At 35.5% G+C, this 25,540-nt stretch overlaps 1 protein-coding gene across 1 annotated transcript in view; it reads left to right on the plus strand.

Annotated features, from left to right (window-relative positions):
- The window catches only part of CSMD1 (CUB and Sushi multiple domains 1), a 1,256,706-nt gene that overhangs the window by 229,110 nt on the left and 1,002,056 nt on the right, over positions 1-25,540 (plus strand). The window contains exon 2 of the mRNA XM_059835885.1: positions 4,361-4,577. Within this exon, the coding sequence (XP_059691868.1) occupies positions 4,361-4,577 (217 nt within the window). The remainder of the gene's footprint in view (positions 1-4,360; positions 4,578-25,540) is intronic.

The following is a 25,540-nucleotide window of genomic DNA, read 5'->3' on the forward strand; positions in this document are numbered from 1 at the left end:
AATTTATCAAGGGCTATTAAACAAAAAAGACGAGGCTACTGGCATGTGTTCCTTCTAAGAAACCCCTGAGACGCAGATCTTGAAGGGGAGGGGATTTTTCTGGCGAAGTCCTTCCTAGGTACCTCCTTTGGCTTGCTGTTGGAGAAAAGATACTGAGCTAAAAGAACCTTTGATCTGGCCAAATGCAGCTGTTCTTATTTGCTTGTTAAACTTACTAATAAAACTGTAACTTATATTAGAATCTACTTTAAATAATGAAGGAGATATAATTTTGCTAGAGATCTCTTCTCAGCCTCACTACTAGTTGCTGCATTCCTCTGGCTGCAGAATGGAAGATGTTACTTACAGTCACAACAAGAATAAATGTGACTTAATTTTCATTATCATGATTGTTCAAAATATCTTTAGCATTACTGACTTTACTATAGTTACTTTTGGTGCATTTTATAGTTTTCTTTTTCAAAATACATATAACTTGCAAAAATTGCTTTCTGTGTAAATATGTATATGTATGCATATACATAGATGTATATGTTTACATCTGTATATATGTATATTAGTCTTCCACAGAATACCTTATGAATTACAAGAAAGGAAGTGGTTGCCTTTTTTCTTGTTTCTTGTAGAAGCAATTGAAACTTGAAAAAAAAAAAAATCTATGAATCTGTACGTTGTATTTCTAATTATTACATACTGGTAAATGGAGGGGGGGGGTGTTGGGGGGTGGGATGTGGATTGGTGATAAGCATAGTCATGATAAATATAAAGGGCCAGGAAAATAAAAGTCCAATTTTTAGAAAATATTTTGTAAGTTTGTATTTTGTGAAGTTTATTCAAAATCTTATGGCAAAGCAGTACTTAAATTCTACTGATTCTTAGTGATTCTATCACACATTTGACCTCAGCTTTTAAGGCAAAATTGCAGTGTTTTAACTTTTCTTTCTCACTTAGGGGTCACAAACAAGAAATGTTGAGACTGAGCAGGTGCAAATAGGGCTGGTATGGGATATGCGAAGAACCTTTCTAAGATAAAATAAGGCTGAAATGAGTGTAACTAATTTTCAACTACAAGCCAAGAGCATCAGTTTTCTTAAATTCAACTTTTTATATCATAAAGTTAAAATAGGTGTCTTGAAATATCTTCTTACAGACAACATATGACAGAAAATTAATGCTAACAGCGTAGTTTATATTCATATAAACAGTGATGTGGTGTCATACTAATAAAATTTTGGCAGTCTAATACACCTTTAATATTAACATAATTCAGTGTACTGATATTGTACTCTATCAATGACTGCACATCTTGTGAAAAATGGCAACATTTATTTTTTCATTTGACACAACAGCCAGAGATAAAGTGAATTGTATGGGTAGATCTTCTTTTTAGGGTGTATTCAGTTGTATTCAGCCTACGTTCTCTTCTGTGCTTACATTCAGCCCAGCAGAACTACTTCAACTCTGCTGATATTAATATTCTTTTAATATTTTTTGTTAGTACGTTCAGTTTCTTTTATTTGTTGACACTTTCTGCTGTTAAGGCATCCATAAGAAACAAAATATTCTTAATTAATCTCATGAGGGTCCTCTTAGTGGTCTGTGGTGTCTCTGCAGTCAGAAACTGCATTTTCTGTGGGATATTGCATTGCCAACTCCTATCTAATTTGCTGCCACCTGTCACCCAGAAGTCTCTTCATTCCTGCTCTCCAAGTATATCCTCCTACTGAATCTCTCTTAAGTGATTTGATGCTGAATTTACGCCTTGGCAGAGGTGTAACATTTGACAGTTCTGAAGGTTTTAGACTTACAAATATTGACAAAATAGGTATTCTACAGATAGCAGCTGATCCTTTTTTCCCAATACCGCTCTGTTAACATGCTTCATGTCTTAACCAGGTAGGGACAGACCTAGAAGGCTGTCAGTTTTCTGGGCCTGCAGAGCTCTTAAAGTCTCTGTGAGTATCCCTTAGTTCAGAAGAGAGAGCCTCTTTGCAGTTGTCAGTGTGCTGCAATGGGACTGCTAGGAGTTAACCATGTATTAAATTTATTCTAGGATTTTTACTGGGGTTTTTACTGGACATTGAGTAAATAAGTATGTATTTATATGTACGCATATAAAAATAAAAGCAAACCTAAACAGCATTTCACAGTAATAGTTTCCCTTTATGGTTCTCATTTGCCTAGTGTTTCTTGGGTACAAAGTGAATAGGCAGCATGTTTATGAATTGTTTCAGAACTGGAGAGATATACATACTGGAGAGAAAAAAGCAAACTGGAGAAAGAAAGGGCTGTGGGTGGTAAGAAATACTTAGGTTAAACAGGGGTAAATTGTTGTCTGCCTTGTTTGTCATTAGAGTTTGTTTATTTTCCAAGAGAATAATGCACAATAACTTGAATCTACAGTAAGGAGTACAAAACACCTTTTGGAATAAAACTGGAGCAATCACTGACAGTTGCAAAAACTTCTGCGAGCCGGTAACAAACGCCTCTGTAAGGAGGCTGCTGGGTTATGGCCATTTTGGGGGTGGGAGGGCTCACTTACTACCCCAGCAATATTCAGTTTTACCTTAAGCCAGCTGTAGGGTTCCCTAAGAGATTGGGGAGGTAATTTGATTGTCTCCCTGGAAGTCAGAAATGTAGTTAATATATTGCATTTACATATGCAATTACATATGGTGCATTATGTTCTTTATATACCAGAATTACAAATTTCTGCTCCTAAAAGGTGGTTGTGTCTTTGGTAGATTTTAGATGAATTGCTAACTTGCACTTGGTAGCTCTCCTCTTTCAAAGCAACCCTTTCAAACTGAGTGGTAGGAAAGCTGCTGTGCAGCATGGCTTGCAGGGGGTACTTGATTTACACAAACCAATTTCTGGATGTTGGCGACATGAAGTAGCTCGTTAGAGTATTAGGGTGGTGGTCTGTCACTATAATTTCCCTTTTCTGTTTTCAGAACATTATTTCTGTAGTAATTAAATTATTTTAAATTGCTTGTGACACTTGTATGACATTTCCCCTGTGGTTGTAGGAAGAGGAATACAATGCAAAGCATCTGCAAGAATGCTGACAAGTTACAGTGAACAGTACATAGCTGAAACTTTCATGCTAAGTTCATGGTGTAATAGGTTCCTTCTTCAGGAATATTTAATAATACCAATGCTTTATTAAAGTAATGTGAACCAGTTGGTAGATATACTAAAGAAGATTTTTACTTTAAAGGCCTCCTGAACCCCCAAAGTCTTTTTATCTTTTCATTAGCGTTTTTGTAATATTTGCAATTTAGTAGAAAATGATTACTTATTAGTTCTTTAGTTTTAGCAGCAAATCCCTTTCATTAAATCCATTTTATTAAGATTTAGAAACCTCCCACAAGTATTTGACAGCACTGCTCTGAGAGATTCAGTCTTAGAGACCTACTGCTGGGAAGTTAAAAATAAAATTGCAGCCTGAAATACTTTTCTGGTTTAGGTTTAACAATAAAATGCTGGGATTATACTTGTTCTGAAGTGCTTAAAATGCATGTAATAATCCAAGCATTACAGTGCACAGACTGTCCTTAAACTTTTCTCTGTTCAAATATTTAATCTTTCCAGCTCTGAGCTAGTACAACTATTGTGTGTGGGATTAACAAAATCAAGTAGGAAATTAGCAAGTGTGCTCTGTAAGTCATGGTTTCTTGCTGAGGACTTCCTATTAATGAGCTACCATAGCCTCACAAGGTCTGTAGGATCTACAAACCAGACACAAATTCCTGCTGAGTAAACCCGTAGTGTTATTTTTTAAGAATCCTAAAAAAAATTAACACTTGCCTGATCACAATACACATGACACTAAAAATGTTACACGACAGAAATTTTGCTGTGTCTTCAAAGTATAAAAATCTTAATGTTGGTTGCAACAGCATGCATAATAAATGTGTGTCTACATTTTGCTCTCTGTGTTGAAAGTATGTTTCAGAACAGCAGAAGCTCTAATACTTTAGTATTTGTATAAAAACTTTATAAGTGGCGTTAACCAAAAAGCTCTGAACACTCTCTGGCATTAAATCTGTCAGTCTGTTGAATTTATAGCAGGGCTAATATTGAAAGTTCACATTTGGATAAATAAGTCATACATTGTTAATACTACATAACCTCAAATAATGAGTCATTGCATAAAAAGTTAGAAGGTGTCTCAGAAAATACGGCAATGGGGGTTTTGAATCCAGAGGGAAGAATGGTATAAATACAACTTTATGTGATGTTTGTAATCTAGAAAAAATATTATAAAATTAAGTGTACCTATAGTTACTCATGTAAGAATATGTACTGGAGGAGGGGAAAAACACCAAAATACCTATTCTGCTTTCTTCTATTTCAGGCCAGAACTGTGGAGGCTTAGTACAGGGACCAAATGGTACTATAGAAAGCCCTGGATTTCCTCATGGTTATCCAAATTATGCCAACTGCACGTGGATCATTATCACAGGAGAACGTAACAGGATACAATTGTCATTTCACACTTTTGCCCTCGAGGAAGATTTTGATATTTTGTCAATTTACGATGGACAGCCACAGCAAGGCAATTTAAAAGTGAGGTAAGGTACCTTTTTTTCTTTCTTCATTTCTTTCTGTCCCTCTCTCTCTTTACCTCTCTCTTTCTCTCCTGAATATATGTTCTGATGAAATGGTACAACTACATTGCGTTTCTTTAGTTCTTCCCCAGCCAAGGGGATAGCAGTGCCCCAAGATCTCACAGCAAAAGACATTAATTCAAGTTTCAGATCCTTATGGCCCTAGCTTGTGTACCAGTAGCATCAGTTGTACTTAAAATTTGCACAGTTCAAGATCAGTTTTGGTAAAGGCCCTGAGCACAGGAGTATCCCACCTTGCAGTAGCTTATTTTTATAAGCTGTACCCTGATGGAATCGAGATTTGACCCAGGAACCCTTTCCTGAAGGCACCTCTCCCCAGTTTTTGAAAGAACTCTTACTGAGATCACGCTTTACTTTTCTACCATGCCTACAATCAGAGGATGGGTATGCTGCTCATGCTAACAGTGTCCCAGGGTCTTTCAGCGAATGTGGCACAGAAGTGGTGGGCGATACAGTAGTTTGTGAGAGGCACAATCGTCTCATTAGTGAGTTTTAGGCAACCTCTGGAAATGCTTGCCAGATTAAATCCTTTAGGTGACTATTGCCTGCCTTGCAGATGAGTTGAGCTGTAAATTGTTTGACTTTGCCAAAATTGAAATTCTTCTGTACCTCTAAGTAAATATTTAATTATTAAGCAATTAAGGACATTTAAAGGTCAGAAACTGGGGTGTCTTATATGTCAAAATACCACTGAGGTTACAAAGAGGCTTTATGGAAGCTTTTTGATCTTGAAGCTTTTCACAACTTCAGATTTTGGTGCATTAATTTTATTGGTTTCTTATTTTGGGTTTCTCAGTCATTTGCTGGATCTGGACTGCAGAGCTGGAAAGCAAACATTGCTATCAGTGCAGCTCTGTCATTTTCTGTTCAGGCATGAGATTTATGGAGCACTGTAAAACACTGCTGTCAGTTCTGTTGTCTGACTACTCTTTTACATGCTGCTGATTTATATTATATTGCTAAAACAAATGTGGGAACATCACCAATTTGTTCCACATTTTAGTGAGTATCATCACGTATTTTTGACAAGAACAATGTTCTGATTGATTGTTGACTCAGTTCAAAAAGTTTTGAAAATTGTGGAAGGTAGTACACAGCTACCGATGCTTGAGTTGCACAGTATAAGTGCTTCATTTAGTGTGCTTAATTGACCTTTAGTACTTCTATCACCTTTATACAAGGATTAATATTTCTTCTTCCATCAAATGCTTTTATTATCAATAGCTAACATGCCTGCTTGTTTTGCACTGATCTGTTAGCAGAAAATTGTTTCAAGGAAGAGCACCAACTGATGTTCTTTGGGTATGAGCATAGAAAACACTTCCTAAGTATTATCTTGATCCCACTGAAGTCATTGTAATTGCCATGGATTTAAATAAAACAAGGATTTCATTTTCATCTTTCAACAGTGAAGCAGATATTTTATTTATCCTTGCTTGTATTTGCCAATTAGTTATCTTCATAAATAGTATTATAAGGAAAAAAAACATTTGTTGGCTTTGCAGCATGCAGAGGTTAAAAAAGCAGAATTTGAATGACAGGTTTCTATTGACAGTCTCATACCCTGTGATATACCCTTTGTTGCACAAAGCAAATTCACAGGTGTAGCCCTTTACAATTGCACACTTCAAGACAATTCACTCAGCATATATTGGAAAATTATAGTCTTGTTTTTTTAGCTGACAGCATGTAAGTGATCACCTTGGAACTTCTGCTTCAGGGTATGCTTTTTTATTCCATAGATAAAAATACTCTACTAGATTTTGGGTAATTATATTTCTTCAGCCATCATGCAAAATCTGGAGGTTTTCCTTAAAAATAGCTGTGTAACTATACAGCTCTCACAAACTATAATAAGTAATATTCATCCCATATTTTGTATATATTTTTTTCAGCTGCTAAAGCAAAATTGGATAAAAATGAATAGTACGCTCAACTACTTTACTATACTGCCTGAAGGACCTTTTTGTATGATAAATGTGCACCAGGATACTTTCATTACAAATTGATTGTAAAACCCAAGAAAATAGAAACATAGATAAAATATATTGAAATGATAAGGGAAATGAATAAATTGTTTTAAGCTGTTTGTGTGGAGGAAGAAAAGAGAAACAGGTAGTTGTAAGATGTATATGAACTTCTTCGGTTAGTGCATTATTAAAGCATATAATGATCTAAGAGATAAATTACATACGGTAGCAACCATAGGTTATTGTAAGCTATGTTAAGAGGAGGTTGAGAAGTAAGATAGTAGCAGTAAGAACAATGTAAACAAAAGGTGAGGCACTAAAAAGTGCTATAGCACATCTTCCTATTTTTCTAGGTAGCATTCTGTCATTCTGTATAGTTACTGAGGTCTGCAGTCCAAAATTGTCCTTAAAAAGATTGCTACAGCTGCTCTATTTTTATCACTGTAAAGTTCATAGAACACAAAACAGGATTTGGTATATGTGTGTATATATATATACACATATATAAAGGAGGAAAAGTAAAATTTTAAGTCTAATGCCACCTGTCATGGTAATACCTTGTAGGGTACTGTAGTCTTAATTGTATAAACAAACATAAAGCTAGATAATTAATTTCACCATTTATTATAACCAAAACAGATGTCTCAATTCTATGTTATTGAAAAAAAAACCTTATCGTAAAGCTTAAGTATTGCATTATCAGTTGACAGGGAAAGATTTCAAAATACAACCAAATTCTAATTAAGCTGGGAAAAGTTGTAAAACGTATTTTTATTTACATTTTCAATTGTAAAGGAGTTGTCATTTGTTATAGGTAGTTAACTATCAGAACGCAGAATTCATATGGATGAAACTTGTGAAGAAGCGATGCAAGTGTGGCGCACTGAGACAACAAAGTTATTATTCGGTTGTATTCCTTGTGAATTGTTTCCCCAGTAAGAGTTGCATTCAGTAGTTCAGTGTAGTTCAGGTGTTAGTTAATACTTATTTTGACTTTTTTCTTTGTTGTATGTATCAGATATAATAGTAAATGGTAATATTTTTAAGTAGAAATGAGAACTGTATCAATGGGACATAGGGAGTAGGGACACAGGCCAACTCCGAAGAGGGTCAGTGTATAGGCGGATGTGAACTGACAGTACTAACCTATTGACTTGTGTACCGCCAATAGATACATTACCTTCCACGAGCAAGTGAGTTCAAAACAGACATTTCAACAGTTTATGGATTTCAAAAGTAATTTTGGGGCTGGTGTCTTAGCTTAAGTCTTGTTACAGTATATTTTTCCTATATGCAGAATTCCTGAATAGGGGTTTCGTAGAGAGGTATAGGGAAACCGTAACAGGACTGGTTAAATAGAAGTGCCTGTATCAAAACCTCTGTTGCTGATGAGATGAGGTGGGGGTGCAAGTGGGGTGTTAAGACCTTGAAATGTGAATGTTACAAACATGGTGAACTGAGACTTTGTATGTGTGATTCCCTTCACCTCAGTTTATGGCTTGAGATTCCACATTTTTTCCTATGTCAAATGCAGGTAAATGCTGTAATCTCTGTGTTATAGTGTCTGTCGGTAAAAGTTGCTTTTTTAGTATCATACCCTCAGTTTACTTAAGAGTTAGTTGTGGAAGATCTGTGCAATATACTCTGGAATAATCTTTTTCAAATAATCAATTCAATACTTCAGAGAGTCCTGTAAAACTCTTAAAAATGGATTCCAAGCAATTTTGTGTTTTCTTACACAGAAAAGCTGCTAATTAAATTATATACACTGATGGGAAGATGCAAATGTAAAGACATGAATATTTTTTGTTGTGTGTATATGCAGCTGTCAGTTACTTTGGACATACACGATATATATTATTTGGAAAGTGATTATAAAATGTCTGCTTGCCTTCATGGTTTCTCAGGCCTTCTAAGCATTGTTTAGTTTACTGCAGCCTAGGTAATAGTATAATAGATGCTGCTTGCTATTACTCATATTAGTTGAAATAAACATTTTTGTTTAAATGGAGCAATAATGCAAATGATGGAAGTTGCTAATGGAGCATGTAATAAAATAAAGCTTACCAAAAATTTTCTGACAAGCATATATACAATGAATGTTAAATAGCAACATGTTCTCTCTGCTTTCTTGAATCATGTAGAAATAGTAGGAATTAAATACAAATTCTTCACAGTATTCATGTTTTCCTGTCTCCAGCAAGCAATAAACCATATGTATATTCTGCACTTCATAATCCAAGCATGGAGATAAAAAATGTTCACTGAAGTTAAAGTTTGGGCTCCTGTTTACTATTAAACCTCTTTTATCTTAACAAATCAAGATTTATCATGTATTCAACATGTTTTAAAATGTTATTTTTGTTTGGTTTGGGGTTTTTTTTGTTTGTTTATTATCTGTTTCTTTCTTCAGAAAACGATTTCTATCTTCCTTCTCTCCAGGATCAGGAGAACGGGGAAGCAATGAGGGGGTGATTGGCTTTTCTACAGAACTGCTGACACTGCAGCAGCAGGAGCTTTGTGCAGTTTACAGTCCTTTATTTCTTTTTTCCTTCCCCATGAAAATGTCATATGTCTTTTTTTTACCTTTTTATGGCACATCATTTTCTACAAGTTGATTTCAACATATAGGATTTCTCTCTGTGTGTGAGCTGGTGATTTTGTGAAGAAAACAGTGCAGGAATGAGTACAGTAGCCATCTTTTTTTTCCAGCTGAAGCTTACCTAGAACACAGCACAAAGTAACAGAAACTGAGCTAGTGTTCAAATTTGTAAAACAAGATTATTGAATGATTTCAGCAGGATATTCTGGTATTTTGTACATCTGTAAGAAAAAGAAAACTGTTATTGTGTGATTATGCAAATTGATTACTGAGTTCCTGCCAGTAGAGATGCCTATCCACGACTATCATTCCCCTTTTTATGTTAAATCAGATTTTTCTTGGCTTTTTCGCCTATTAAAGTATTAGGAAGAAGGAATCATTTATAGTACAGGGTTAAAATGTGGTTCATTGTATATCAGGTAGCTATTTTAGGAAAGAAAGAAAACTAAGATCAGCTAAATGCTGACAGATAGTTTCTGCTAACAGCAAAAGAGCATGCAATGAAAGGAAAGATAATTTATGTGTGCAGTACTAGCAGGTTCAAGTTAATATATGGCAAATTTTTTTTTCACAGGTGGATGAAGGGCAAAAATCCTATTCCCAAAATTTTTAGCTTCCCAATTCAAAATCCTAAGCTTGCTAATTTTGTTGCCAAGCCTATATACTAAAAAGATTTAATGAAAATTTTATTAAAACCAAATGAGGAGTCTGCTTACTAACAACAAGCTACTTCACCAAGAATTATAGGCCATATTAATTACATGTTTTAGGTTGATACTAAATGACTGTCAAGTATAAAAGAATATAATACTTCTTTTTTCCAAAAATCATGGAGTATTGTTTGAACTCCCACCTAAGAAGATCCATTTCACATTTAAGGAACTACTATTTCTTGGAAAAAAAAAAGATAAGATTCATTTAACAAGTCAAAGTAATGCATGAATTTATATTGCAAAATTCTGTATCAGTTGCTTAAAGATTTTGTAATGTAGTTGTTTGTCAGCACGTTTTTCTCTAAAAAATTAATGTGACACTCTCCATAATGAAAATGTAGCTGTGCTCAATTTCATTGTCCTCTGTGGAGATAGATCTCTTTTTTTCATCTGAAATTGGCCATAGTACATCTTCAGCAAATTCACAGATGTTGCTTCTTTGCCTCTTCTGTACTTTTCAAGCTGGACCTGTATAAGTGACAGCAGTGATTCGGTGCATTTGTTTGTAGTGTTTCACCATCAAAAGTATTACTAATAAGGTACTCAGAAGGGGACAGTTGGGATGTGGCTCCATAAAATGTTAATTTCTATAGTTTATGAAACTTTAGCATGTGTTAGGTAATCTTACTGTTTCAGAGCTATACAACCAAATTTGATTTAAGGGGATAATAAAAAATTTGTTATATAAACACATTTCTAATAAAGTAGAGAAGCATTACTCAGTATTTAAAGATAACTCATAGTAGCGGGCTGAGAAAGATACGTTATTCTTTATGAAGAGCTTCTAAGTGTTTCACATGACCATGTTTTACAGTAGATCTTTGATTTCAGATAAGAGGTGCACATTTGCCTCCCTTGTTATTTGTTATTGCATATGGATATATTACAAATAATTAGTTATTCATCTCAAAAGAATCATATTTATGATCTACTAAACCAAACACCTATACATTCCTTGATTAGTTATTTTACAAAACAGAACACCTTGGGTGTCCATTATCCAGTATCTAAGCTACAAAATGACAGAAAATTGCAAGTTGTGAGTGTGGGTATGGATGTATATGCACCTGGGTTTTGAAGAGCTCAGTTTACCTCTTTGCTTTACCTAAAATCTCAGAATAAGGTTTAAATGTTACTTCAGTATTGGCTAAGTACAAGAAAATTGTCTTCACTGGTGTGATGTCTGCTTGATGTGCACAGGGAACTCACATGATCTACAATATGTTGTGGAAAGCCTCTTCGATTCTGTCAGACTGATGAGTTTGTAATCTGCAGAAGTGCAGATACTTTTAATATTTTTTTTGAACACTGCTCAGTACACAATTAGGTGCTTCATGCTTTTTTGAGAGTGTTTTATTTTTTCTTTTTCCCTACATTTGTGATGGTTTCTGAAGCTCCTAAAACCCCCACGATTTGGCATAGTAACAATATATATACATTTTGACACTTACTTAAATATGACAAATTCCCGTAAGATCTCACATTCATTTTATTCTCAAAACTCCTTAGGAATGGGATACAATAATCTATTAAGAATGCAGATAAACACAGTTTGGGGAATTACAACTCTTAAAACTTAGATGCACCTTAAAAAGTCTTTTAATGTAGCTTGGTGATACAATTGACACCAAAAATTTCACACAACTTTCTGACTAAAGAGGTGATAACATTAACCTGATTGCTGGTTATGTAAGGAATTTTTACTCTTAAATACATTAATTTTGGAGAGTGAGGACAATTCAAGGAACGTGTGGATGTGGCATTGTGGGACATGGTTTAGTGGGCATGGTGGTGTTGGGTTGATGGTTGGACTTGATGATCTTACAGATCTTTTCCAACCTTAGTGATTCTGTGATTCTGTCATTCTGTGAATTGTTTACCCATATTACCTGTCACCTAAACATATTTTACACATGCAGTGTACATAAAACAGGTTTATGTCAGTCTTTCTGCATCTCCCATCTTGTTCAAAGAGACTCCTTTTTATTTTGGATCATACATGTTGGATTGACATAATTACATACAGAAACCCTGCTGATCAGCATCCCTAAAGGCTGTGTATTATTACAACAGCTCTTGGTCAGAGATCAGTCAGTTCCCTTTGCTTATATTCTGACTGCAAGCTAATAAATAAATTACAGTCTTTAGAAAATTTGCAGCTGGACTCCTCAATGAGAAGAAAGTCCGGTTGTCAAAACCTGTCCCCTTTTGAGATTTGTTACTGAACATCCTTACTGTGGGATTTTTCAGAGTTTCTATATAACTGCGATAGATAATTTAATTAGTACATAAGCTGTATGCTATGAAGAAATTTTGACTCCTTGTTTGTTTTAGAGAGGAAAAACATATTTTATCTGTTAACTGGCAAATTAAAGGAAAACAAAGCTTTATAAAATGTAATAACTGATTTGTCATATTTCTGATGCATGTAATTAGGTTAAACTGTGAATCATGTTCTCTTACTGTCATCTGGTAATGCCTGCCTGTCTTAACTGAGTCTTGTGATTATTGACTGTATGATCATAGTCTGGTTTTGGGTCACCCTGTGCTGGACCAGGATGTAGTGATCATGGTACAGATACAGCATCATAAATGTTCAGGCATTGGAGAGGAACTCTGCAGTCTCTTTGCTCTGAATAGCTGCAGTGGAAATTCAGCATCCTCTCCTCTGCAAGCCGGTCACACACAATCAATTCCACTTGTAACACAAAGTTTGTAGTCAAGCCTTCTCATAATCTTGAGCTCCTGATATTACTTAGAGACTTTCCTCGGTTTTCATCCTGTTTGTATTCACAAGAGCATCTGCTGCCATTATTAGGGACCTTGGGTTTTGACAGTGATGTTTTTCCCACTTAATGGAGACTAAAATATAGTTCTGGTGAAGTCCTGGGTTATTCCTGTGTTCGTATTTTATTTGAGTCTAAACTATGCACGCTCATCTCAATTCTACTCAATTAATTTATTAAGAAAACTAACTAGTCAGTGGCTAACTGACTAGAAGCACACGCAATGAGAGTGACACTGATCATAAGGGAAGTGAAGGCAAATTTTGATAATAGGCTTAATACCAACTTGGCAGGGAACAGCATCCTTAGAAGACTTCTTACTGCTGACTGTCTAGTTTTTTCATTGATTTATCAATTTTCTCTTCCATCTGTATATATGTTGCTGTCTTTCAGCAAAAAGATAATTTAAAAAAAAAAGTTCTTTGCTTATCTCCCACTCCCCCAACACACACACTTATGAACTATGGTTTTCTTTGCAGAATCTGATGTGACCAGTGTCATGAAAGAAAAGCAAAATGGCAAAGAAAATAAAATAACAGATGCCAATATTAGATTGCATGTTTGTCTTTTAGTTGCTAAGACAGGCTAGCTTTCTAGGCTTCTGAAGTTAAATGTGCATAAGACGACCATAAATAACAAAAAAATGATGAATTTTAATACAAATTAATAAACACTATTTAAAAATACATTTAGTATTTTTAATTTATTGAGATAATTCTTTAACTCATGAATTAGGGAGAGAAAAAAGTATGTTATAGGACTGGTTGGTGAGTACATTAAAATTAAGTCTAATAAAACCCACACAAAACCTGTTCTTAAAACTTGTAATTTTTAAGTTACATTTGAATGCTGAAGTTAAAAGTCCCATAAGTATAATTTAAAAAAAACCCAAAAAACTAATTTTAGCAGATTTTGTTTAGAGTATTGAATTACAGAACAGCAAAGCACCATTTAAATTGATAATTAAAGTAATGAAAAACAGGGGACACAATAATCTCATTGATCCAGAAAAATTTCTATTGATAAGGGTTTGTTGAAATATACCCATAGGTATTGAAGTTTCCATTACTCAAAATGTAGCCTCCTAAATATTGCCTGCAAAAATGTCCTTAAAACATGTGTGCATATCCATGTTTACCTTTTGATACCTTCGACAGCTGATCATACCTCTCTCAAAATAGTACAGTAAGAAAGAGTTTAATTTGTTTTATTTTTCCCATGGATTTTTAAAGCAACTTTCAGCACTTTTTGTGGCTTCCATTGTGTTATTTTGTTGAAAGTAAATTTTATCTCTCACTTTCAACAATGACAGAATGACTGTGTTATTTACTGTTTGGGCAAGGAAAAACTTTCATATTCATAGGGCTCACAGACAGAAGAGCAAGAATATTGTGGGGTGCATGAAGTGAGGAGGTGAGAACAGAGCAATAACAGGGGGAGAGAGGAGAAAGTGGGGGATACCAGAAACAATGTGTTAAAAAGATTATAGGCATGCTAACCCATGCATTCAGGCACATATACATAATATAACTCCTGCTCTGAAAGACTGTAATTTAGTACAGAAATTGTCTCTACACCATGCCTACTGTACACGTAAGACTGGTTTTGTCCTATGTCATTGCAGAAAATATGGCTGAGCTATTAATTTTGATACAAACTGTACATGCGTGGGAAATCTGGTTACAAAGTCCCCATTTGTAGTAGAGCAGATGTATTACCAATGACTGGTAGGAATTTTTTTATGTACAATTGTTCACAGCAACTTATTTAACTTTGATGAGTCTTTCAACTGAAATAGCCAGCAACAGGTAGGTTAGAGAATTCATCTGAGAGGTGTGGAAATCCAGATTTAATCTGCTGAGTTGCTTGGTTGAAGTGAAGGACTTGGTGTTAATGTCTGAGTCTCGCTGTCTCCTTTTGGAGCTGTTCTACTTTATCTGAGTAATTAATCATTTACGGCATCAGAAAGAAGCAGTGATTTGGTGCCGTATTCCACTGACTAAGGATTCTCTAAGAATGTGGGTGAGACTGATTGCTCCTATGCCTTTTTCAGGTAAAGTGGAGGCTTGAACCAGAGTGGGTGCCCTGGCCACCAAGCTGTAGACTACATTATGGTTGGGTTTGTCTTTGTTTTTTGGGAAAGGCTGTGCAAGACCTGATGTGTAATGGTAAAATGGATTTAAATACAGCTTTTTTTTTTTTTTTTTTTATGAGGTGTAGAAAATCTTTTGCATTGTGTAATTGCTTGCAGAAACTCCTAACTTCAAAAATCCTTTATGGCCAAGATGTATTGCATTTTTCTAAGTGAACAAGTGCAAACAATCTCTGAGTTACAACCTTCCTGTTGCTTACTGAAGGGTCAGGTCTAATGCTACCAAAGGCATTGTGAACACTTCTCCTTACTAGTCACCAGCTGAGCTTAGGAAGTTGGAAAGCGTGTATCCCAAGAATCTCACCAAACATTTGGAGTAGTATGCCCTTCATGAGTTTACCTTTCCGTTCTGCGTATTGATCTACTTTTCCCACAGAAACAGACAATTAATTTAGTCTACCCTTAGTGAGCATCTTACCTAATCACACTCAGCTTCCCTTATATTCAATACAGAGAAACAGGCAATTTTAGAGTGATTTATCTAATTTATGTTACACATCAATTTTAGGTTGAGATTAATTATGCCATAGAAATGCTTATTCTCTTCATAGGCCATAAAGATTTGATTCTGAGTAAATTCTAGAAAATATTCTTCCTGTCAGCATGGAGCTGAAATGGGCATAGTCCATGCTTTCCTTGCGGCTCCTTATTTTGAAGAGCAGGTGCAGGATATAAAAGATGCCTTGGAGAACTTTCTGTCTCAGTCTTTAATCTAAGGAACCACATTGTATTGCAACTCTAAACTAGATTATAGGTACCAAGGAAATCTGGGAAACACTTCTAAGCATATTAGAAGCTGTTTTTTCTTCTTTTTCCTTCCTCACACTCCATTCTCCTTAGTCCTCACAAAGGACTGGGTTTGACTGATATGCTGGTCACTATGTAGGAACAGGTGGGAAGGAGCTTTTTCGTATATTCTTAAACAGGTAGCTATGTCCAGTTTATCTAACTTCAGATATTTATAATATTTTAAAAACCATGTATTTCTCTTCATGCTAAAACCCCCACAATCATAAATACACCTTATTTACCATGCAGGAATTAGCTTATTTGTGGTAGGTCATAACCCCTGAGTGGAATAGGCAGATGTAATGTGTCTTGGAATGAAGTACAGTTCTACACACTGTAAACATTCTGAGGCACTTCTGAGGGAACCTCCACAAAAACACCTAATGAGACATTTGTGTAGCCTTAAAAGAAAAGGTAATTTATATGGCATATACTGGATTTATTATAGGCTTCCAAGAAAATGTTACCATCAGATCCAACCAAAGAAGATGAGTTTTGCAGTTAGTAGTCAAATACAAAGCTGCATAGAGTGTTTTTATTCTCTATTTCTCTTCCTGGAGGCATTTTCCACCTTCACCAACAGAGATCTGAGGAAGTGCAATCTCTAGACAGTAGAGCTATTTATATATATTTTCCATAAAGAGCTGGCTTCATTACTGCTTGTTTTACCTTTGTGATAATTCCTTTTTTAATAATTTCTTACAGAAACAGAAAGCAGGTGGCAACATAATCTGGGCAGCTGTTTTCTTCTTCTGCATCTCACACTTACTGCATTGCATTCTTTATTACTTCAGTTAGGTCAATCACCTTCCTAACTTCCATCAAATGTTATTTTATTTTATTTTATTTTATTTTATTTTATTTTATTTTATTTTATTTTATTTTATTCTATTCTATTCTATTCTATTCTATTCTACTCAAAAACTGTCTAAAAGTCAGTTATGCCCTTTCCAGGAATGTTTGCACCTCTTTTCGTAACAGATCCATTGGCACGGTCAAAATTAGACGAGCTTCTTAGGGCAAGAATCTCGTCTTGTGACATCTTTGTTAAATGTTACGTCCACAGAATCACAGAATCACAGAATGACTAAGGTTGGAAAAGACCTGTAAGATCATCAAGTCCAACCTTAAAAAAAAAAAAACAAAAACAAAAACAAAAAAACCCCACACAAAAAACAAACCACAACACACCAAAAACCAACCCACCCAACACCACACAGCACCATGCCCATCAAGCCACATCCCACAATGCCACATCCACACGCTCCTTGAATACCTCCAGGGAGGGTGACTCTACCACCTCCCTGGGCAGCCTGTTCCAATGTTTCACTACTCTCTCAGTAAAGAACTTTTTCCTAATATCCAGCCTGAACCTCCCCTGGCGCAACTTGAGGCCATTTCCTCTAGTCCTGTCACTAGTCACTTGGGAGAAGAGACCAGCACCCACCTCTCTGCAACCCCCTTTCAGGTAGTTGTAGAAAGCGATAAGGTCTCCCCTCAGCCTCCTCTTCTCCAGGCTAAACAACCCCAGCTCCCTCAGCCGCTCCTCATAAGACTTGTGTTCCAGACCCCTCACCAGCTTCGTCACCCTTCTCTGGACACGCTCCAGCACCTCAATGTCTTTCTTGTAGTGAGGGGCCCATCTCCAGTATGTTGTAATTGTTTGATGAAGAAGAAACATAGGATGGTTGGTTTAATGTGAGACCAGTGTTCTTATGCTTTGTGGTTCCTGTAAGATAAAAGAGAGTTCTTAATAGATGGATATGCAAGTTTTGTATCTGGTGGTCTATTAGATACTGAGCATTTCAGATCTGTACTATCCTTTACTGTACTTAAAAATTGTAACAGTTTGGTTTTATAATTTTGAGAGCTTCCCTTGGAACTTTTCTCAGAAAGGAGTGAGACAAGATCCTTGCTTCATCTGTGGTGATGAAGTAATGAGGTAAGGATTCCCAAGAGAACCATGCAGGGATTTCCCTGAACCATGTGTTTGCAGATTTAAGGTAGAGAGGAGAGACATCCCCTTGTCTCATAGTTTATAAATTAACCGTCATAAAATCGATTAAAATTTCCAATTAAAAACGTAGGTTTTGTCTTTACATTTAAGCTGCCATATGTCAGAAAATTAAATCAGAAATTCTTTTGTGACAGTGAATGCAATCATTTGTTTTTTTGGTTTTTTTTAAATCTGCCTTAGTTTTTTCACTAAATGGAAGATGGTTGCGCATTATCTAACAACAGAAATTAGAAAAATTATTTACCTTATGGTGGAGGGGGAATACTGTGGAATTCATTGATTAGTATCATAACTTCATGTAGCAAGAGATGAAGAATTGTAAGGGTGTTATGAAAAACAATTATAGTTAAAATTTATAAAATGGAAAATCTTGTTAAAAGGTAAATATTCCTTCTTTTTATTATGACAGAAGTGCTGACTAGAGAAAACAGTGATATTAAACAAAAATATGTTTTAAATAAAGTCCAAGAGATTATTACTTTGAGGAATTCACTCCACAGGATTTTGGTTAGAGTAGAGTACAATTCATGTGTGATATTAGATATGCGAGACAAACATGTGCAGCCAAGTTAGAAAATATCAAGGGAAGTGGTAAAGCGACCATCATTTCATACAAGTTAGCCAAACCACAGTGTTGGGAAATAAACATTTTAGTCCGTATTTGTCACATGTGGTTTTATATGTCATGTCTTTCAAAAGCTGATATCAGCCAACAAATAATACAGCAAATTAATTAGATTGCTAACTTTTGTTTGAACATGTATTTCTATGAAACTATGAAACCAAATAGTGGTGCTATTGTGCATATATCAAACATTGCACCAACCACTTTTACGCTGCACATAATTTTATTTACTAATTATAACAGGAAAGAGTTAATTAAAAAATGTGTACCTTTTTCTTAGTTTTGCTTTTTCTTGAAAGAAATAAAGTACTGAAAAAGATTTTTTAAAAAATTGCAAAGTAACCTTGAAATTTCAAACATAGTCACTGAACAAGGTTAGCATCTGTACAGTAAAGAAGAATATATTGTTTGGACGTTAAAAGTTACAGTGTGGAGTCCTTCAATAAATGTTCTACAGCACACAGAAAATGAGGCTCTACCTGACATCTGAGAAGAAACCCTCCCCTCCCCCAGCCATAGCTTCATCATTTTTTTCCTGTAGAAATCATGGAAAATGGATGAAACTGAGAAAAGGCTCCCTTTCCTTATAAAGATAAAACACCAAGCCATCAAAATTTCCATTGTGTGCTACAAGCATGAAAGAGCCGATTGAGCATAACAAGTAAACACAAGGATCATGAAGAAGATTTTTTGTTTGTTTCTTTCTTTCTTTTTAATGTTTTAGGGCCTTTAGCCAAATATTCTAATGTCATGCTGTGTGAAAAAGATGTTAGTCTCTCTGCTTGCTGTGAGATGTTTCAAGCTTGGAAGAAGTTGCCACTAAGAAAAAAAAATGATGAAAGAATAAATTAGCATTAATAACTCAACGTTCTCTAATAAGGAAAGAAAAGCAAGTTATTTACATATAAAATAAAAAAAAAATTACACTCCAGCACTGAATGAGTATCTAATATCAGATTGAAAAGGGGCCAATTTTAGGCTCGTACATGGGAAGTTTGTATGTGAATTCCTTACAGTGAAGGTACTTGATCACAGCATTCAGTGTGCAGTGACCTACCAGTGCATACATTGACATCTGTGAACAGAAACAAAATCACACAATTGTCTAGAAAATTGAATTTTAAATTTGATATCAGTTAACCATCTTATTAATAAAGACTAAGATAGTGGATATTCAGTGCTGTTTTAGAAGAGGTGTAAATAAGACCTTATAACAAGAGTAGAAACTGTGACTTCAAGGAAATGTTCCCAGCTCCAGTTTTGGATTGTCCTGATGGCTGCATAGCAGTGACCGAAGTCGGAAAGGCCCAAAGAGCAGTGTGACTGATGGTGCCACTGTCTGCCCATTGTCCAGAGGCTCCACAGTTGGTCTGTGTCTGGCTTTTTTAAAAAAATACAAGGTTTCCTGGAGCTTTTGTCTCTGTCTACCCTAAGAAACTACTTTTGGTTCAACTTGGGGGCCCCTTTTGTGTTTTACCTATCTTTTTTCCTGCTCTTATTTCAGATTTCCCACCCATGATTTTCCCACATCTGCCAAAATAAAACTTGCCTCATGCATTTATACTGATTTTTCATTTCTTTGTTAAGAGAGAGTGTATTTTAAATGAGTATTGTGAGCCAGCAATTGAGAAGATGTGGATACCTGGAGAAAAAATGAAAGATAATGCATTTGAATGGGCACAAACTAGGTCTGTGGAACACTGAAAGTTATAGACAGCTATGCTCTTTTTTAAATTCCAAGAAGCCTAGGATTCAACAATCAAAAAGCAAACAAACTCCATAAACACACAGGATTTGTCTTGCAAAGAGTTTGAGGAGAAAAAAGTATTTTATTCACAAACTAGGCTTTCAGAATCTATCTTTCATTGAATGTTTACTCTAATTACGACACTTGAGAGGAAATGGAAAAGCAGAAAACACATATGAAAGTGACAGTTAATTAACTAACAACGTGAATTCAAATATATGTTGATGATCTTAGGGAAGGTCTAGTTCAAAGAATATAAAGCATTTAAAGAACACTTTTTCTACATTAAACAAAATCATAATAGAAGGATTCCATGAGGAAAATAGAAAGCCACAGCCAGGAATTCTGAATGCCCCTCAGAATGCTGCTTCTGAAATCCTCATTTTCAAATGCTGCACTTCTCCCACTCCTAAGGTGAGAAAGAGGAGAGGAGCAGAAAAACAGTACGTTATAGTTGTCATAGGACTACATTATATCACAGATCACTAAAAATATACAATGCCAAAGAAACTGGAAAAAGGAGATGTAGTTCCTATGTATTTAAGATATATTTGTGCAGTTATTCAATTACGTATTTTAAATTTTAAAACAAAACACTAATTTCTAATATTATAAGGAACACAGTGTTTTGTTTTACAAAAGCCAGTTTTCAAAGCTATTCAACACATTTGGCAGCTTTTTACTAACTGTTCAAGCTTGCTTTCACAGTATAGTCTTGTCCTCATTTATTTTTTGTTGCTGTAACCATTAATCATAGGTTCTCTCATTCTTTTCATAAAGGCTTTGCCAAAAGGAAAGCTTGTCAGCTTCAGCATTTCAAGATATAGAGCACAGAAAGGAGAAGTTATTTTAATACTATACATTCTTTAGTTATTAGTACTGTTCCACTATTTTCTCTTTGTCTGTGTTTCGTATCCTCTGTCTTGTCACTGATAGAGCGAGAGAATTTTTTCTGCACCCAGTCTGAATAAGTCTTTGCAAGCTTATAAGCACAAGCTAGAGCTGATAATATCTCCTTCTCAAGAAAAATGCGTTAACACATTCTTGCCTATAAAGCTTTAATTTCCTATGCTCAGAGATACTGCTCATGTAGTCAGGGAGACTCTGCCTAAAAAGAAGGATGAATATGCTTACCTAAAGCTTTAGCTAAAACTACCTATCTTGTTTCATGGCAGTGATATTTTAGGAATCAATTTATGACTTTAAAATTCCTTATTTTCCTTATTTTACAGATTTAATATAACTAGAGGCATTTGACATCACATTGTGGAAGTAAATTATGATGTATATTGGTACAATACTGAAATGAGCAGACAGAGTTTGAGGTACTGAATATACAGTTTGAGGTTTAATTCTCATAAGAAATGTACATAATGAGCTCATGCTTGGTTTTTCAAGTGGACAGCTATAAAGATGAATTCAATAAAATGTCTTTGCCTGTTTTAATAGTCCTTACTGGCTGTATTTATATGCTGTATTGATTAGTATGAAGGTTTAATGGAGTTTATTCATTGCAGAATTGAATTAAAAAGACTTCACTTGTTCAAATTTTATATTTGAAATCGCTTAATTGGTCAAGCATTTCAGTAGTTCATAAAACTATTTAATTGGAGAAAAAAACATGTGGAGAGAATAGCTCCATTACACGAGGCAGGGCATGCTACATTACTTAATGAATACCTAAAACCCCACATGTATCAGAAATCCAAATCAAAGTTGCCTGAAATATACTTGGTTGGGGTAATCTTATCTCAGTTTAACTCATTGTTTTCTTCAAAGAAAGGACATTTCATATTCATTCTATTATTGTGTGATTGGGTTGAAGTAAAAACCTCAGTCAGACAGCCAGCTAGTAGAAGCTGGAGACTTCCCAAGAGATTTTTCTACTTTTTAAAATACTACTTAATCTCTGTGTTATTGTTTGTGGAAAATAGTGTTTTCATTAATAGGTGTTCTCTTGCTAAATGCTTTAATGCTTATAAGATTGTCAGGGGTCTTTGACTGGAAGCTGTAGAAGTATAAAATATTATTAGTACAGGCAAGTAAATTAATTTTACTGTTCCTGTATCAGGATTTCTGTATCTATAAGATGAAGTTGTTTTCCTTTGGCAAAAGTGCTCTGAGATCCTTTTTTCAGAGTGTTCACATTCCTTTGTTGTTTTCAGAAAACTCTTTTCAAAATGCTAGGTCTGCAAATCTGTATTTTCTAAGCATCTTTTAACTTTATTTATGTTTAAAGGTTTATAGAGCCTTGGGACCATAATCCAAGGAAAGCAAGCTGCCAGCACATGTGGAGCTTCCACAGCTCAGCAGTAAGGCAGTCTAGTATGTGCTAAATCAAGTCTTTTGTTTGTAATTGTAAAGGCAGATCCAATGAAGGCAGCTGTACTAACACTAAAATGACGTTTATGGGCAATAAAAGACACACGTTTGACGTAATACCTCTTGGATCTTTGAATGGAGGAAACAAAGTGGATATAGAGCAGTAAGTATATTACCTCACAGCAAACGAATGCATACAGCAGAGATGTCCGGGCAGGCTACAATGTGTACTTGTGTATAGGATGATGAAGAGACAAGCATGTCACTGCAAAATGTTTTCCCATTGCCTCAGTGAGTCAGGGAAATGTTGCTCTGTCCTGCTGCCTCCTGGCGTTAGCAATGCCCTGATACTGCCAGAAGAAAGACTTCATAGCAGAGCCAAAGCTTCTGTTAGATTTTTTGAGGCCATTAAGAAAATAGGTGAATATTTGTATCTCATGTTTCTCTTTTCCTCCACTACAACTTCTTCAACCATTTGTGCTTCTCACATCTCACCTAAGACAGCTGATTAAAAATAGAGACACTGTGAGACTGAACAAGCCCTCAGACGTAGCCCCACTGTCTTGGGATTGGTTGTACGTTTTCTGTAATCCCAGAAGGGCAAAATCCTTATGTTTTAGTTAATTACATCAAGTTTATGCTGGAATGAATTTCAGAGCTAAGTTCAGAGCAGAACTGCAGTCAACTGATGCAACTGAAGACAATGTGGATTTGTTTGAAACAGTTTTGAGGGAAACTTGGTAAGAAGCTGTCAGATCGTCTATGAGTGTAGGGCTGGGAAGGAAACAACTGCACACAAGGTGTATGGTACAATGCTACCAAGGTTTTCAGTCTTATGCAATAAACACATCAGATTCAGAGATTAATTTTTGGACTGCATTATTGTAAAGACTGAAATAAGTTCAAGATATAAGGTAGTTTAATCACTCAAATTTCTGCTATCCACGGTGGTTAAAACTGTAACGTACTAGTTTAAAAATTTTTGTGGATAGATCCTTAGAGAAACCAGAATGCTCCCCCCACCCCAAATAAAATAAGAAATCAACAGCCCAAAGCCAAGTACCTTCTCTGAGAAATAAACGTCATTTGGTATTTTCTGCATGGACTTTATGTCAGCAAGGAGAAAGGAGAGCCTTATATTTCTTGCAGATCAAAGTTCTCCTGGCATTCTTTCACTGTGGGTAGGGGAAAAGCAGTCTGAAGGATAAGGCAGGAATAAAGAGAAAATATAGGATTAGGTCTACAGCAAAGTATTGGTGAACTCCTAGCAACACCTGTTAGCTTTGCTTGATTTACTTCATTACTGCTAATCACCTGTTATGAGACCCTTTCAAATTCTCCATCAAAATGCAGAAGAAAATACTGGTTCCACAAAAGTTTTATTATTTAAGACTTATTTACTGATTACAAAAGGAAATTCACTAGTCTTCTCTAAACCATGGAAGTAATTTAGCTCAGTTATAATAGCACAAGAAATAGCCCAAATGGACAGATGGACTCCTGGGAGCTGTTGTGTCTTTAGTTCTCTTGGAGGAATTTAATAAGCAGTATTCAGATTTTGAGATACAAGTTGCTTTCCTCTAACACTACAGCAGTGACAAATAAGTGATCTATTGTCTCATGGTGTTTTTTTTTTTTCCTAAAAGTTAGCATCGGATTATTTTCAACTCATCATAATTAAATTATTTTCTTGTAACTACATAACTTACCTTTTTTAGTACAGAAAAATCAATAAAAGTTTGACATGTTAGCCTCTTAACTGAATTGGATAAACAACAAACAGGGTGGCAGAGCTAATACAAAGGGTTTGTGAATTGAAAAAACATACTAATAGACTTACCTTCAATTGGAATGTCAAGCATTTACGCAATGGTTTTACTGGCTGATCATCTCCTGGATAAGGCAGGAAACAAGACAGCTTATGTCCTCATCTACTAACTTTTTAGTGAAATACATGTGTAAGATAAATAAGGAAGTAAATTACATTTAAAGTGTCCAATTTATCACACAAAATTACATGCAGGAAAACAAAGTGCATTTGTTGAATAAAGCAAATCCCACTTTCCCATTTTCATCCGTTTTACCTTAATCTTAATCATTCTTTCCTTCCTCTGCTTGTTGCTCTTTCTACCGTAATTGAGTACTTTTATTCTTATGCGTAAATTACTTTTTAAGTAACGTGAGTCTGAACTAAAGCCCAAAGTACATAGTAAGCATTTATTTGTCTCCTTTACACTTGTCTTCTCTTTCCCTCTTACTTGGGGCAAATTTCAGACTTTACTGATTCAAACAATCCATCTCCCTTGACCACCGCAAAGTAGAACACAAAAGAAGAGTTAGAGTATTAGGGCTCATCTGCCCAGAGAAATTAAGGTATGGTAAATCACAGCATGAATTTAGAGCATTCACTAGTCTGTACTAAGTAGATGGGTAAGAACGCTTGATTTGCTCACAGGAGATTGAAGGTGTTAGTTCATTCTGCCCACATTCAGCACTGGCAGCATCATATCCCCATGTGATGAGTAGAGTCCAGTCTGCTCTATATGGCTTGTCAGCAAGGGCAATTGAGTCATACTCAGGGTGGCACTATGTACTACTACAAAGCATCCTGCTGGTTCAGAGTGTGGGCAGATGGCAGCTCTTATCTGTCTGCAAAATGCCTTTATAGGCATAACCGCAGAGTACCTTTAGGCAAAGGAACTTACTCTACCTGAAAAAAAGAGTATCTAACATTTGGTTTATAGTAAGAGTGAGAAATCAGTGAAGAATAGCCAGTGTGCTTAATTTTATTGTGCATTAACATTTATCAGCAGGTAGATAAGTCTTTAGCATATAGTTTCATAGTATGGTTCAGCTGATATAAGTCTATGCTTAGACTGGAAAAAGCAGTCCTGGTCCTCTTCTGCCCTCAGTTCCCACGTGAATGCTTTGCCATGCTGCCTTGCACCAGTACGGTGATGCATCTAACAAACCTGTGTAATTCCCTACACTGGCAAAAAACCCTTAGTGATTCGTTTGTCTTTCTTTAATTACTTAAACCAATTTATAATACATTGAGGAGAATGCCAGTTACCAGCGTAAGGTAGGAAGGACAACATGTCATGTAGTAGGTTGAAATTAGACCTATGAGTCCATCCCTATCAGGAGCATTCTAGTTGACTCAATCGTATTGTAATCCATATC

Source organism: Gavia stellata, chromosome 2, assembly GCF_030936135.1.
Source record: "Gavia stellata isolate bGavSte3 chromosome 2, bGavSte3.hap2, whole genome shotgun sequence".
NCBI lineage: Eukaryota > Metazoa > Chordata > Aves > Gaviiformes > Gaviidae > Gavia > Gavia stellata.